This window comes from Cyclopterus lumpus, chromosome 9, assembly GCF_009769545.1.
Source record: "Cyclopterus lumpus isolate fCycLum1 chromosome 9, fCycLum1.pri, whole genome shotgun sequence".
NCBI lineage: Eukaryota > Metazoa > Chordata > Actinopteri > Perciformes > Cyclopteridae > Cyclopterus > Cyclopterus lumpus.
In genome coordinates this window covers 11,205,974-11,222,928 of record NC_046974.1, presented here as the reverse complement: position 1 = coordinate 11,222,928, position 16,955 = coordinate 11,205,974, and the positions used below count along the sequence as shown (strand labels likewise).

General features: G+C 41.8%; 1 protein-coding gene across 4 annotated transcripts; it reads right to left on the bottom strand.

Annotated features, from left to right (window-relative positions):
- Positions 1-200: 200 nt before the first annotated feature.
- Positions 201-13,975, bottom strand: ncs1b (neuronal calcium sensor 1b). 4 transcript variants are annotated; one of them, XM_034541439.1, is made up of 10 exons: positions 13,633-13,975; positions 12,851-12,971; positions 11,695-11,829; positions 9,048-9,072; positions 5,739-5,877; positions 3,496-3,574; positions 2,984-3,072; positions 2,830-2,907; positions 2,024-2,131; positions 201-1,573 (listed from the first exon to the last, which is right to left on the bottom strand). In XM_034541439.1, the coding sequence occupies exons 3-9, from the start codon at positions 11,756-11,758 to the stop codon at positions 2,033-2,035; spliced, it is 573 nt and encodes a 190-aa protein (XP_034397330.1). In that variant the 5' UTR covers positions 11,759-11,829; positions 12,851-12,971; positions 13,633-13,975; the 3' UTR covers positions 201-1,573; positions 2,024-2,032. The 4 variants fall into 4 exon arrangements, with proteins under 4 accessions (XP_034397330.1, XP_034397332.1, XP_034397328.1 ...); XM_034541441.1 differs by lacking the exon at positions 12,851-12,971 and having other exon boundaries at positions 13,633-13,887; XM_034541437.1 differs by lacking the exons at positions 12,851-12,971; positions 13,633-13,975 and adding an exon at positions 11,972-12,201 and having other exon boundaries at positions 335-1,573.
- Positions 13,976-16,955: the final 2,980 nt, after the last annotated feature.

The following is a 16,955-nucleotide window of genomic DNA, read 5'->3' as shown; positions in this document are numbered from 1 at the left end:
GACCCTCCTGACCTCCTCTTGATATCACTTGAATCTGTTCGAGAAAGTAAAAAAAAACAGAAAGCCGGTTGACATCATGTGTTATGTACTTCATAATACAACCAACAAACACAGAATTACACCAAAGAGCAAGTTTAAGATTCTGTGTTTCAAAGTTTCTCACACACACACACACACACACACACACGTGAAGCAACTCTGCAATACGGGAGGGATGATTTTTAATGAACACCAGGTGTGTGGAATATTGATTATAGCCTTGAGAAGTGATATAAAACACATAAACCAGAGTATTTTTAATCAGTTTCAAAGACCAAGAATGCAGTAATAGAAAAGTGTTTCACTTAAATACATTTTATTTTGTGCTCTTATACTGTTAATCAACAAGTAGATGACATTTATCATTCAGTAAATTATCATTTGCATAAGGCATACAAATCAGTGACGCTGATAAAACATCTTAAATGCTGGAACTAAAACAATTCAAGACTGAAAAAAACAAATGGCATCATTACATGCTCTCTGGCCTGACACGGGAAAGTAGACAATTGCAACCACAAAGCTTGCATAAAAGTTTTACAACCAGAAGTGATGTCTGTGTGTGCCTCTCAATGAACAGAGCTCTGTGTGTGCCGACTGAGAGGGCAGTGTGATGCTCTCAAAGGAAATAGTGAGCCTCGGTTCAGATGCAAGCTGTGAGAATTTGCAGTGTTGGTTGGTCATGTCGTTCAGGATGCGGCTGTGCAACACTGCAGACACTAGACGCAAGTGGAACGGGGAAGTAAAAACACAATAGGATGCAGCGACTGCAAACATAGTAAAATGAACCATAGAAAACTCCCGGCTCATTAAACACTCTTCAAATAAAAACCTGTTCTCTCAGGAAAAGGAAACCTCGGTATGGGAGAAAAAAAAAAATACATCCCACAATAAAAAGGAAAAATACAGTGCAATACGTTTCAACAACTTGGATTAAAAAATAAAACTTCATTCCATTCTTGTGAGGAAATTCCCATAAATGCAGCAAAGCAGAAAATAAATTACCATTCTATTTACATTATACAATGTACACATCATCACAGAGTCACACATTCTTCCAGATTCTCCCGGGTTTAGAGTCTCTGCATCTGGTGGAGGAGCAGCAGCAGAGCTCCTCTGAGCGGTCCATGTGCATCCCCTGGTTTACAGTATGTGACCAAGACGCATACACACCAACACCTCGGGGGCATTCAGTTCCTCAGACCGTCCACGGGGAAACCACAACACTGCGTTTGCAGAAACGCTCGTACACGGTCCACAAGACTCACACGGTGCCAAGTGAAGCACGGATAAATGAGGGTTTTTGCCGACATGTTGGACTTCTGTCACATCAGAGGATACATTTGTACCGGAAATGTAGATTAACAGCTACTTGACACGAATGCCGTACGGTCGTGCGACAAAAAAGGTTTGCAGTCCACATCTGGGTGAAGCAGGTCAAATGTGGCTTCCTCCCCAGGCAGGTGTGATGGTGTGGGACTGGCGTGTGGCTGCAGAGATGGATCCATCCGAGAAATCGTAAGAACGATCACCACTGAATAGATGACAGTAAGTGGTGTCATGACACGTGGGTGTGTTCATGCAAGACAAATCCCTAAACAGAGCTACTGCATTACTAAAATATGTCTTTACAAGCTCACTTCGCAGTTGACAAAACGCTGAGCAGGATGTCAGCAACAATTGGCAGTGGCCGGTGCATTACATTAGGCAGTGAGAGCTGTTTCGCTCTTCACTCTGCACTCCAAGACAATTTGATTGCCAGCAAACAAGTGGGCCATTTAAATAATTCATAGAAACAAACTGTGAGCAGAAAGTAGTTTCTTCACTTTGGTTTCAGCCCACAGACTGAATTTCCTTTCTTGTATTATTTCCTCTGATGAACTAAGAATTAGACAGTACCACATTGAGTTGAAGCACAGCCTGGGGTTGAAAAAACACCCAAGCAGAGAAACATGCATGTACTAGCTCATTAATACCCACTCACCTTACATTCCTACACAAGTCCATCATAGAGAGACAATGCCTGAACAATAGAAGGGTCTGCCTTTGAACCCTCCTGAAACTCCTGCAGAGTCAGCTTCCCATCTGCATTCTGGAAGAGGAACAAGAGACAATGAAACTGAAGCCCCGTAATGCTGTAGCATGGAATTACCAGCAGGGGGCAAAACAGTCTCTACAGCTAAATCATGTTACTTCTGTTCTATACTGATCTCTGGTTCAGTGCACTCGGATGGTAGCCACTCTCTGCCAATACAAATCACTAAGTGCTGCTGCACAGCTAGACCAATGGGCCGACAAACACACCCATGCACGCTGCATCTCATCTTTCACTAAACTCAGATTCTTGGAGCTGAGGGAATGGGCATTAGCACCGAGGGCTAGTAGTGGAAGAGACTATATGGGATGTTTATAGACTGCAGGCGGTGTTAGTGACGCTGTGATGGCCGCAGCTAACTTAACAGTGTTCATTTCAAAGCCCTGAGGGTGGCAACAAAGGCAGACTTAGTCCTCCTAAAAAAGGTAAACTAATCTAGTCATTGCACTTGTTTCAGTCAGTCAAAGTTTGATGTAATACTATAGTCACATCAAATGGTACAGAAACTAGGGCGTTATCACTTTCTATCACATCAGTCTTTTGATAGCATGTTGATATTAAAATACTAATGTGAGGGTGACCTCAAGCTCACCTGGTTGAGAGTCCTTGACAACGGCCAAGGTTATCACATCTCACTCAACATGCTCTTATAAAATCCTTAAAAATAATCTTGAAAAAATAAATGAAATACTAACCTTGTCCATCATTGCAAAGATGCGGTCCACTCGCTTTTCTGGTGTGTTTTCTTCTTCCGGCAGCTCCACAGTATTCCCCTACAATATTGAATAATTACACGTTGTACCATTCAAACATTTTGGATTTAGATGTCTGATGTCTGGTAAAACTTACCACCATCTGATATATGGCATCGACGATGTTCAACATCTCATCTCGGGTGATGTAGCCATCATTATCAAGGTCATAGAGTTTAAAAGCCCCTGTAACGAGAAAGATGTTAAAATATATTAGGATAGTTGAGCACATACTGTGATCAGGAAGCTACTGTGACATTAAAATACAATACGTTTTTAATTTGACCAAGCCCACGTGTTCAACAGGACTTTGGAAGTGGTGAAAGACAGGCAGCAGCATTGTATGGCTGTTACCCTTTCAAAAGAGACCGCAGTATTATATACACACTTATATACACTTTGTTTCAGGTTTAAAACTTAGGGTTACAGCTAAAGTTGCAAGTTTTCGGTGTATTTTTAGAAAAAGGTCAGCAACATATTGACCGTTGCATGCCTACAATCCCCTATTTGCTGTTCTCTAAAACCAACAGTGCTCCTTCACATGCAATGCATGGCAGTCGGTCCTGAATCATGTCATTTAAATGTCAAAAGCAGGGTGCATCTTCTTACATCTCAACTTTTCATCAAGAGTCCCCCGGGATGTCACTGACAAGGCCTGGATGAACTCAGAGAACTCGATGCGTCCATCCTACAGTGAGAGGAGGGAGGGAGGGAGAAAAAGAGAGAGAATGGCCCAGAGACAAGATGAGGATCTTTCTTCACACATCGTTGTTCTTTCATGATTTCCTCGCTGGTCTTTCATGATGTCCGAGCTGTACTCTTCTGAAAACGGGGCCAGACGTTTGCTCCAAGTCAGTTGCTATTTTAGCCCTACACCTGGCTCTCTCCTGAGGCAGAAACCTGTCACCTCTGGTCATTAGTGAGATGGATGCAACTGGCTCATCGACCTAAAGTTACAGCACACAAATAATCACTATATACTAGTGGGGAACATCATGAAAGGGCATAGCAGATCATTCTGCCTGACAAGGTAGAAAATACTCTGACACTTATTTCCTCTGAGCTCCCACGCACTGCATGGAACCACAGGAGCTCAACATTTTGAATTACCCTCCCAACGTTGTGGCCTTCAGCGTTCCTGTGAGGCCACACTCTGTGCAGTGGAGAGAAATGTCTGCTAACATGGATAAAGAAAGGCTCAAAGTGACTCAAACGCTGCCAATTCAGACCAACTCACCGAGTTATGACCTCCAGCCTCCATCAACCTCATGAGACTTACTCAAATTAAATGCTTAAAAGGCTCTGCATAAAAGACGTGCCAGTCACACAGTGAAAACCGCCTGCGGATAACAAGCAATGTTTATATATCAACGTCCTGGTAGCGGAGCCTTCAGGCTTTGGTCAATTCATATAGTCTTCAGATACTAAAGGATTGTGTTGCATTAAAAAAAGATTTCCCAACATTCTGCGACAGCAGCTGCCGACCTGTAACCAAGTGCAGCATCTGCTTTCAGAAGACAGGAGCGCTCTTCATGGCCTGGGGTCAGACAAATTTATCTCGACAAGACATCTGACCAGCCAGACAATGCTGAAGTTATGCATGGCTGATTATATAAGTCATAAATACTTTTAAGATCAATGCATTCTCCAACTATGGGGTGCCTAACGCTAATGAAGGTCACAGATAAACATCAGACGGAGGGGTTGTCTGATCTTCCTGACACAACGCCTGTTAACGGAGTCAATAAACCTCCAGGGGCTCCCCGCCATCCCAGGAGCTGTTCATCCACAGTTTGTCTTCCTAAACACAATTTGAATAATCTCATACTGCTGCAATGGGGTGGATTATTCCATACAAATGTTGCTTTTAACAGTTTCAACAGGCCTCATTCAAACGTGCTCCCTCATCATATCTTCAAATCCTTAAAAGATGCGCCCGCATAAAACAGGAGTTTCAAATATAAAAAAAAGAAAGAAAGAAAACATGCATATACAATTTTAGAAAAATAAATTGGCAAACACTCTTGGAAACTGATTTCTGGCACAAAACTAAAGTTACAATGTGTTACTATTAATGTAATGACTCATCATTTTTTTTCGGACTGAATCATTTGCATCTGCTCACAAATTGTCAAAGGATCTAAGAAGTGTTTTGATATAAAAATCCTTCAATACTTGAGAAATATATTACAATTCTGTCTACTAAACTTACAGTTGATAAAATATACAAAGCACAAAAATATCGCAATCATTTGGCTCCAGGCTGATGGGCGAATTCACAAAGAATGGACTGTGGCCCTGATAGCACCACAAAGTGAGCATCACCTACCAATATCTGCCCCGTCTTAAGGTCAGAGTCACAAAATGTTTTTGATTGCACTAATAATATTACATTAGTGCTAAACACAGTTTACTAAACCTGGAATGTCCAACAAGTCCTTATACTGTATATTTAGCAAACACAATGGCCAAGAATTTCAATACAATTTAGGTGTCTGAAACACACAAATATTTAATAAATAATCATGTTCTGATATGAACCTGATAGTATGCAATTCCTTTCACTCAAAAAAGCAAAAAGGGCTATGGAATAATAAATATATATTATATCATGTTGCTCTTTTATTCTAGATTCTGTTATTCTGTTCTTTTCTTTTATTCTGTGTAACCTGTGGCCGAGACAAGGGCCTTGAGACTACCTTCATATTCCTTATCTAGCAGCAACACCAGACAGAAGTAACAAAGTCAGTTGACTATTTTAATTATTATTAATAATATTTGTATATTGTATTATTATTATATATGTTATGCTTTGTCATAGGACAATACAACATATGAAATTGATTACAAACCTTATTTTCATCAAAGACATTGAAGACAAAGGAGGCAAACTTTGTGGGATCTCCAAAAGGAAAGAACTGCTTGTATATCTTCTGAAAGCCGAGAGCATCCAGCTGCCCACTGGGACAATCTTTAATGAAGCCTTTGTACCTGAAAAACAAAAAGGAAAAGGACGCAGATATAGCATTTAAATAATTAAAATAACATTCATAATGTGACGAAAATACATAATCAAGACAAGAGTGGAACCAAAGATGCCGGTTCAGTTTGAAAGAGTGTGGATGAACAAAAATCCATTTGCCTCATTTGCCAAGACGATCGCCCGAATCCAATAGCAAGGCAAGAGTGGTTAACTCTGATCAAATTACTCTCTAGTCCTTTTTTGATAATATGCTAGGCTGAAACGCCTAGAAACGACACATCTAGAGAGTGACTTAATATCTCTATTAGCCTATACATAGAAGCATCTCATAAGCGATTTCATGCGCCGTCACTCAGAGGTAGGCAGATTCCTCGTGCGTCTTCATAAAAAGGAACACAGCAGCCACGAAGTCTAACTCGACCGTATCAGGTCAGGGAGAGAGGAAGTGAGTGTTGGTCTTAACAAAAATAAATGCTAGATGAGAAGTAGGAGGACACAATAACACTCTAGTTATAAAAAGCATCGCAAAAAGCTTTTGCTCTTGATCAACAGCAAAAATGACGCACGAGGGAGCACTGCATGTTCGTCTCGGATTCAGAATAAGGCTGGGCTGTAATTACGGCCAGAGAGAGAGGGAAAAGAGAAAAGAAGAGAGAAAGAGAAAGAAAGAGAGAGCTTGGATAAGTAATGAAGGCCAGGGCAGATCTTTTCCTCTCACTCTCTGGCTCCTCACTCCCGTTAAATTCTTTACTTTTAATCTGCCTTCGAGATAATGAAGCCAGCTTCATATAGTCAAAGGGATGGTGAGATGCCGAGAAGAAGTTCAGCAAAACCATGTGAATGTCACACGAAGTATTTAAAGATGTGTAGTACAGTTAAAGCCTTCCCCACTATAATGCAGAATGCAATCTAATTGGAATTCAAAGTGCAGAGCACACAATACACATCATAATCCAATACAGACCCATGTCACCTGAATTCTTCACTCACTTTAATGTGTGACTATGGAATATTATATCCAGCAACCAACATAAACGGCTACTGAAACATACAGTGTAGAGCATAGCTAGAGAGCATAGGGTTAGTTTGTCACAGTGTATCTATATAGTATTTAAAAGACACATTCTTTGTGTCAAAGGTGCAGTCACAGTGAACAAAAAGCTGTCATTAAATAGGGGAATATTGATATTTATACTGCTTATTAAGAGTCACAGAACATTATGGTTCAATACTAGATCACTTATAGGACTTATTTCCTTGCTGAGAGTCCTTGAAGATCAGTCTTTACTAATTTAAGACCACCTTATGGACGCATTGCACTTCTATAACTGTCAGGATGGAGACTTTTTTTTAAATTTTTACCGAAACTGATGCAGAAGAACCAGTCTTGTTTTTATTCCACACATTCTTCTGACTTCTCAAAACCTGGTGCATACATTAGCCACAACGTAACAGGCCGGTCAGAGATTAATAAACATGTCAGGCTGACTACCACATTTAACATACTGGCAGTGGAGTTATAATATCACCTTCATTTGCCAAGAACACATCATGTTCCAAGAAATCTGACTTGGTGACACTGGTGCTAAGACACATACACAGACTGGACTCTAAGTTCAACTCGCGCTGGACTTGCAGGAACATAGCAGACGTGACAGTGCATCAGATCACAGTGGGGGGCCAGCATGAAGCTTAAGTATGCATTACTGGCACTGGCTCCTACTCCTCGGCATCTGCCATAGTGGTTTGCTAAAGAGTTGCGCCGGATGTCTCTCTTGCTACTACTTCAGGTGAGCCTCGAGCATACTAATGATGTTTCCTTAGAGGAAAATTAGGAAGGGAGACAAATTTAATGCACAACACAGGCATTTATCTAACCCCGCTAATTCTTCTATGTCTGCGCTCTAATTACACGCCATCTGGCATTTCCCCTGGTAAAATTCCCTTCCATCCTTCACACTCAGCCGTGTTGATTGCTGGTGATCTTCAAGTGAGGACTCTGCTGTGAAAGACAGTGAGAAATTGATGGTGAGTTAGCTGGCTGCATAGCCAGAGTGGTGGAGGTTTGAGAGGGGGGGGGGAATTCCGCCCCAGTGCAGTCAGCCCCAGAGACAGGCCACCTAGGAGGCTCTTGACTGGCCGATGCACAGTGATATATAATGCTGCTGCTGCCACTGCTGCTAGGCTGTAAGTGTGGCTCCTTCACCCTGTTGTCCCCTAACCGTGGACAAAGACTGCGACTATCTCCGGAGACAGAGTTCTTTTCATGCATGCAGAATTTGGCCATGAAATGCAAAACCAACTGAACAGGAGAACTGAAGTGTGAACATGGAAGAGTAATTGCTTCATTGCAGTGCTCCCTCTTCCGATGTACACTATTCTTTGCTTTTAATTTCCAAAGAAACAGTAGTCCAAGAGCAGCACGCAGCAAAAACATGGTGATGACCACGCTCATGCTTCAATCGTCTCTGTAAATGAAGATGCATTGTCGCTTGTCAGTGACTGTCAGAAATTCACATCTTCGCAGTAATGATCACTCTCACCTCAGTTGTGCAACTTATCGCGATCTGAGGCGTTTCCGTTTCATTTTGAGGTATGCAAGTACGTGTTAGAGCGCTGGGAGTTCAGGCTGGGATCACACAAAAAGGTGAGACCTCTGCAAGAGGATGCCGGTGCAGGTCACACTGAATAATAATAATAATAATAATAATAATAATAATAATAATAATAATAATAAGTGGTGGAGAATCCGACAGGGAGGATTACTAATCGGCAACCTTATGGAGGCGATGTGGCCATGTAGTGATTAACTGCCTTAAAGTGAAACAACCGTATGCATCCGGCCATTCCTTTGTTATCAGACATCCCTTTCACATTTAGATGAAAAGGGGTTGAGGAATGCAACATGTATGCGTTTGCATCAGTGCTATCAGCCTTCAAAGTCATCCAGTCTCAGTAATGCTTCCAAGTCACTGTTTTCAGAACGCATCCGTCTTCAGGGTAGAGTGACTGAAATGGCTTCAAATCACATTTTAATACAATATCCATGAACTCAAGGGACCAAATCCTGGGCAAAATATATTAATGTGGGTTTTGCAATTTTTCACACAAGAAAAGACCCCCACCTCACATCACAAATGGAAAACACATCTCATTAATAATGAATGCACACACTTACCACTGTTGCACCTCTTTCTCAGTAACTGCAAGAGAAATAAAGAGTGACATTAGCTTCAAGGAAAACTTTAGCTGCCCTAAAAAAAAAGAAAAAGAAAAGAAGCACGATGCTGTTAGAGGAGCTGCATTGTTAATCATTATGGCCCAATTTTCTCACATATTCACACTCGGTGTCAACGTGCAATTATCATTGATTCTTGCATACAATCAGAGGAGATGTAAAATATGATCTGCTGGCCAGGACAGTAGAGGACAAGTATGAGTAAAGCCCCGTGGAGCCACACAAAGATAACACAAGACTGAGGGAATGAAGGTCAGCCACAGATTTAGAGAACAGTTTGGGACACAGGATGTGTTATCATTCCCACACAAACACCATTATCTGCCAGGATCTAATCAACCAATCCCTCATGGCTTTCCCTCGGCTTTTTACTTTCTCACAAGTAACCACAGCAATGTTCAGCCTCTCGGCCCCTAGGGTCGCTAATGAAAACAAGGACTGAAAATCAATTACATTAGTTTAACCAGGTTGAGAGACTTTGTGTATTCATGGCACGGTAAGTCTGAGGATAGACGCCGTCTACTACTGTACCACTTCTGTTCATCCTGGGGCAAAGCAACAGCCATATTTAGACAACAAACAGCTAGTTAGTTAATCGATAATATATTCTACTGTAATGTTTAACCGTGAGCAGCTCATAGTCATGGTTACTGCAAATGGTAACCATGACCAAATATAGTCAACGCTTTACCATGAAATCCACATGTTTATTCCATAATGTGACGACTGCAGCGCTGGAGCAGAATCATAGGAGCTATCGATAAGAAGGCCAGGCCAGGTGGCGCTTGTCTGCATATATTACGGATTCTATTTGCTCTGCTCATCATTTCCCCAATAAACCCATCATGTGACCCTTTCCTGGGCAATGAATGTCAGGGTCAATCTCTTGGCTGTCAACCAAGCCGAGCTACCGTTAAATTGGCGACAAAAATCAATGTAGCCAAATATTGAGGCAATTTTTCATGGCTACGATTTAATAAAACATTTTATTACATAAGTCAGTTGGAAGCGATGGGCAATAATGCAATCAGACCATTACAGGAGAGCCCACTCAGCTGGTTGACCCTGTAGGGTCTGCGAGAACACATCCAGCTTGCACTCTGCAACACTTTGACAACTTACAAAATCATCATGCCATTACATGGGCCGAGCCTACATCCTGCAGACATTTTAATAGGACTGCTGGCATTTCCATGTGATGCCAGAACAGAAAGCTTTTCTGGTGTGGATTAAGTACAAGTGAGGCTGCAACCATTTTTCACTAAGAACAGGAAAAACAGCAGCTGGCCAGAACCTTGGTACAGCCCAATGTTTAACTGAACAGGTCATATTTCGGGGCCTGGCCTTGTTAGTGGCCTGTCAACACAGATAGGATCATTTGCTGGGGGGGGGGGGGGAAACACCCTAACATTACTCTTCTATCACTGAAAGAAAGAAAAAGACACAGGCACAGTTAAATTGACGTAGTCCCCAATCTGTCAAGAAGAGGAGGTAAGCATGGACTAAAATTGCAGAAAAAGCGTCTCATGGGAGAGCAAGAGAAAGAGGCAGCAGAATGAAGGAAAGCAGAAATGATAGAGTCTCAAGTCAGGCAACAACAGAGAAAGGGAAATGATCCCTAGCTTGGTGCCCCTCTCAGCGATGCTAACCAGATAAGATACTAATTATACTATTCCATTCCCAGCTCAAAGAGGGCAATTAGGGGATGAAGCAAAGGAGACGGGGCAAAAGGGTGAGAGAGAGGGAGAGAGAGAGAGAGAGAGAGAAAAAGAAAGAGTAGAGGACAGCAATAAGCAGCCCAGCACGAAGCCCAATCTTCCTCCACAGCAATTTCCTGCCACCACAGCCTTCCAAGGTTCTGCTCTGAAGAGACCCACCACACAAATAACACTGTCATTAGGCAGCCAGTGGATGTCAACTCCCACCCCCACCTGCACACTGTACTGCTCAAATAATAATAATGCTGTATGCCAGAAATAACACACAAATGATTAATATAGTGTATTACGAGCAAAGATCATTTTGATCATTTTTGATCAAATGTTATTGAAAACTGGAGAGGGGAAGAATATGTCTTCGTAAAGCAGAAGATCGTCAACTAAATTAGTGCTAAAGGTGAGGAAATCAAGCGCCGTCAATTCGCAATGTCCTGACAAGTTGACAAGAACACAAATCTGTGTACTTGCGATCCGATCACACCAATTCACTTAATCTATCCATCTCCGTCTCTGTACTCACATAATACAGAGGATCCACGATATGCATATAAAACCACATCCTCATCTAAAAAAAACTGCCCGATAGCTGCTAACAAACTAAGTAACTCCATGATCCTATATCATATATCCCTCCTAAAGATGCTTATTGCAACTTCTGCCAAACCATAACCAATCACAATTCGCGACACATTTAAAATAAAACGGGGAGCTTATTCCAAGCTGATATTTTAGTCTTAATCTTATGGATTCCTCACACAATATATAGTCTTTTACCTTTGGTCACAATGTTCTTTTATTCTCATACAGGCCAGATGAAAAGAGTTTGTTTCTAAAGACAAGCAAAAAGAAAAAGATGTGAAGGTACTCACAGTAGGTTTTCCTTGTCAAGTCCTCCACCACCTCTGGCTTAAGCTTGCTGTTTGATTTACCCATGATCTTCAGCTCTCCTCCACACCTCCAGGTCCACCTTGGCACGCAGCACCCGGTACTACCTCCTCTCCAGCCTGCTCCTCGGCCAAAAACATACACAAAAGCAAGCCAGTTTAGGTGCAAAGACGCCGGTGAAACAAGAGAAGCTTTTTTGTTTGTTTTGTAAAAAAACAGACAAACAAAAGGAAACGCCCTTCCAAGCCAAATGCGTCTAACATTCTGTGTAGTTCACTCTAGCTGCTGTCATGATTTGCTCAGTCATCAGCCCTGGCACTCCAGAGAGGCAAGTCAAACCCCGGGGGGGCCCCGTGAAGAAGGGCCGGCAAGTTGTTTAGTGTCTATATGAGCGCTGCTGAGAGCCTATGTGTTTGCCTCATTTCTTCAGAGCAGTCCGTGGGTGCAGAGTGGCAGTTGGATGCGTTGCTACCTTCGTCCTTGGATACAAGAGTCACTCAGTGGCTGCGTTTTTAAACACGCTCACTCCCTCACAGTCATTCTCTGTTCTTCGCACTCCTCCCACCCCCCCCCTTTTCCCACCACCATCTCTATTGCTCAGAGTAAGTTACTGGAGAAAAGAATCCTCCCTCTTGACAGCTGAGATAAGGAGATGTGTTAACTAAAATACAATGAAAAGAGCCTTGGAACAATGCCTTGGATGCACCTCGCTGCACTCAAAATGTTAACTCCAATCCCTGGAATGTATACAGACGTAACCGTTTGAGAAAAGGTAAAACGGTTTCAGCAATAATTGATGGAAGGCCAAAAGAAGCAAGGTCTCCACATAGTGCTACAGTTCTAGATGCCAGCTGAAAATGGATCTGGTCGTAGTCTTAAAATAAGTGTGAGCTGTCTACCAAGCTTAGAGGCGGATTTGAAGAGTGACAGTTTTCTTTTCTTCTCCATTCTGACTCATAATTCCCCCTCCTTCTTCCTGCTCTCACAACAGCATGGTATGGTGATTTCCTCCTCCCTGTCACAGCAGACAGGAGAGGGATAATGGAATTTCTTTGTATCACCAGCCTAGCGATGGCATGCACTGATGCCGAACCGCAGCAGCTGTCTAAGCCACAAAATAGGAAAGTATGCACGAGGCACCTTCACTGCAAACATCTGTTCTCTGTGTCCATGGCCAGTGATGTCCTTCTGAGGGATGCCACACTGGTCATCACCATCTTGTGTTTGCTCAAGCCTGGTGGTCCTGGGTGTTACTTAGACACTATGAAAACAAACAGACAGACAGCAGTCACAAAAGGGAATGACAAGCATTTACTGTGTTTGAGTGGAAATGGCCTGGGTTGTCATGAGAGCCACACAAGAGCACTTGAATGGAAAAACACTCAAAACAGACAAGGACCGTTCTACTGTGTGCTAAAGCAGCCGAACATAGCCCACAGACAAGGCCCAGTGTGGAGTGCTGGTACTGGAGGGGCAGGGGCTATTATCAAAGTGACCTGCTGTGAACAAGCACAATGCAAATGACTCGAGCGCAAGTCTCAGCAATGCTAAAAAAAAACAGCACAGCTAAAAAAAATTAAAAAAACACATACGCACATAAAATCAGGACACAAATGAATGGCTGAATTTAAAAGCATAATGACAGAGCGCCCCGTTTCCATATCTTCGTATTTTGTTTTGGTTGACAGGAGTAAAAGAAACAGAGCGGCGACAGCAGCAGGTGGGACGTTGCCTGGCGAGTGCCACAGCAACACAGTAGCGTCCCGCGGTGCGGGGAGCTACTCATTGTACTCGCGACGTTTGGTTCCCCACGCTGTTCCTCGTCACGAACAACATTTTTATTTAAATAAATAAATAAAAACACATGAAACTCTCCTCGACATGAGTCAAACCGCGTCCACGTGAAAGCGTCTCCGGTGTACCTGAGCTCCAGAGGCGGCTAAGTCGCAGTCCGTCCAGGCGGTCCCTTCGTAGGCGGAGAGCCGTGGACCAGCGCCGTCTTCCTCCGCCGAGTTCCGGGAGCGACTCGTTGCTGCGCGGATGGCCGTCCGTGGTGCTCTGATGCCGCCGCCGCCGCCGGGGAGTGACGTCGCTGCTGCTGCTGCTGCTGCTGGCCCCGACCAACTCGGCGCGGGGCCCGAGAGACGCTGACGTCGCTGTGGTCGCACAAGGACTCTTTGTGCGCCGCGTGAGCCTCCACACGTGTCACGTCGGGGAACGGCGAAGTGAGTTGTGCCCAAACTCACTTTTTTAACGCGCGGTCTCATTTTTTGGGACAGTTTAAATGCAGATATGGTACATGTGTATATATATATATGTGTGTATATATATATATATATATATATATATATATATATATATATATATATATATATTCCCTCTGTAACATGATATCTAACGTGATATCTATTATCACGTCAATAGCTTATTTTTGTTTCTCATTATGTTGTGGCTTGAGGCATTTTTTTTAACGTAGCCAATTACAGCACCTGTGTAGCCTATTTATGTTATTGATCAAGCTATTATCCTATTTTACAAATTGGACTTCATGATTAGGGTATGTGACAAGGGCTGTATGGATGTAATGTAGCTAATGTTGAAGATGAGTCGACTATTTTGTCTTTTGGCCTTAGTCAACAGATTTACATATCTGTCAATCAAAAATCAACTTATCGGTTAGTTAATAAAATCGTATGAGTGTTAGTCGACTAAGGTTGCGGACAGCCATATTTAATGTCACAACTATACACATTGTATCATTATCAGCCTACGGTATCCTGAGTTGTAGTCCTTAGTCAGGGTCAAGCTCCAAACATATTACCATAATGCAACACAATAATCTTCAAAGTTTGACCCTGTGTTTAAAATTCCACACTAACTGCATACTGCATTTTGCCAGTATTCAATATTAAGTATTACATTACCAGCAGGCTGTTCACACTGAAGTATACTCAAGCAATATGTCTTCTCTACATCACATGATGGTGTCATCACGATGATACCGATCAGAGTTGCTGTTAATTGATAAAGTCGTTTATCACAATTGTAAATTCAAATGACAACTTTCACTCAATTCAATATTTTCCAGTATTATTTTTATGCTTTTGGAATACATTTATACAAAGGTTAATTATTTTAAAGGTCAGTGGACAGTCTGAGAAGTTGCAATGCAATTTGGAGAGGTTGATTATGTCTAGTAAGCAAATCTCACACTAATTATTGCTAATACATCTGTTCAGTTCTCATTTACACAATATCGTGTTAGTATGCAATGTAAAGGAGACTCAGTTTGTAAAATTCCCAGGTCTTTCAAACCTAACCCACAAGGTCTTAACAAAGACTGTAAGTATCATTTAGACAACCCTGATGACATCATTATCTCCACATGATGGCATCTTAAGGGTCATTTTCCATTCCCAACAGTTTTCCATCAGAGCCACACAAGACATTCTTCTCTACAGCACAATGAAACTGATGTGAGATTTAAGAGTGATGTAATTTAGGTTATTTCAGAGGTTTGCTGTAAATTATTTTGGTCGCCATTCAAAAAAATCTCTAAAAGGTATCTAGCAAGTCTGCAGACTTAAAGAGAAGTCTAGAAAGCTTGACAGTGGGATACCAAATTATGAGAGCATAGCAGGAAAAATCAGGTTGAGTTTATCTAAACATAGCCTGCTAAAATTACTGATTTGGAGAGCACAAGGCCAGCTGAGAAACATTATAGCATGAGAATGAGGAAAAATGACTTCATACTACTGCACCTGCTAGAGGAGAAGGAAAGTCATTCAGATTGGTTCAAAGCAAAAGATGAATGTTCTGCAGACTTCACAGATATTGATTGCTAGATGAAGAATCCAAGAACAAGTCATTTTCCCTCGAGTCTCATTGGGTACTCAAGCTTATACTTGTGTTACTTGTGCTTGAGTCCAAACTTTGCAATCAGACCTTGTCATGAGCAGCTTATTAAAATGATGGTTGCATACGCGGCATGCCGACAGATGTTCAGTAATAGCATTTATCCACTAATAACTGCTCCACTATCATTCTATAGCCCGACAGGAGCCGTCTGCCCAGTCATGGGAGGGTTGGATCGAAATGTACTGCGGGCTGTGTGGCTTGGCCGTTTTAGTATTCAGTGCTCTTCCCTGCAGTCCCTTATTACAGTCAACTGCAGTTCCAGTAGTCTCATAGGAATAGAGAGAACAAGGCTGAGGACAAGAGAAAGAGGCCAGAACAAAATGGGATAAGTTATTGTAAGCTTTCTAATCGTTTTATGCTGTAGACATGATAGCAGGCGTGAATATTTGTAGTAACATAGTTTATCTTCAACTCCAGCTCTGTGGGTTGTTGTCATAGATGGTGGGTAAACTGAGCTAAACTAAGAGTACTGATTGTATTTGCACAGTTTACCAATAAACATTATGTCCAATATCTATCTTATTTCCAGTCATCAAACAAATTAACTATATGTCACTACTTAGGGCACTTAGGGTGCTGTTTTCTAAGATTTTGCTTAAAGCTTATCACTGATAAATGAAACATAGTTTCTAGAGACTTTGAAGATTTCTCTTTTTTCTCTCCTATCATGCAAGTGCACATTACAAAAAGTACTTTTCCCTTTAACGATTTAGTTTAAATACTTGGGAGATTTTTGTCCATCTATTTGAGATCAGACACTGTGATCATTAAATCATTGGACATATTGGACATAATGTTTATTGGTAAACTGTGCAAATACAATCAGTACCATCAACACAATATGTGTCTTCATTAGCAGCAAAAACACAAGAAGGTAGTAACAACTCCATCAGCAGGAGGAAGTACTCTAGAGTTTACTGGTTTTCGTATATTGCAGCATGAAGACAGAGCCACTCATACATAAACAAAGCAAGATAACGAGAGGAACATCCATATATCTGAAAAACGGATGTTATGACCATTTGATGGTGATATTTCTATGTATGGCTGTAACTTGTATTCAACACCTGATCCATCACTCTGGCAGTTTTATAAATAGTCGCATACCTTACAAAAGGGCAGCTTCAATGAGTCAGACATGAAAGGCGTGCTGGATTTAACCGAGACAATTGATATGTTGCAAGATAAGAAAAAGCAAGAGATTCGATTATTTTAATCACTCAGTGCTTGGAAAGCAATATTCCTATGCTAGCTACTGTAATTAACATTTGTAATACTTTTCTTTCTTCCTCTAGCACGATGCTTTTCCTCCATACATTATCCAAAC

Excerpts from the sequence above, each read along its gene's own strand:
- ncs1b (XM_034541437.1), bottom strand. The coding sequence starts at position 12,017 with ATGACTGAGCAAATCATGACAGCAGCTAGAGTGAACTACACAGAAT. Across the intron at positions 2,908-2,983 it reads ATGCCATATATCAGATGGTG|GGGAATACTGTGGAGCTGCC; the intron begins GTAAGTTTTACC and ends TCAATATTGTAG. Across the intron at positions 2,132-2,829 it reads TCTTTGCAATGATGGACAAG|AATGCAGATGGGAAGCTGAC; the intron begins GTTAGTATTTCA and ends TTCCTCTTCCAG.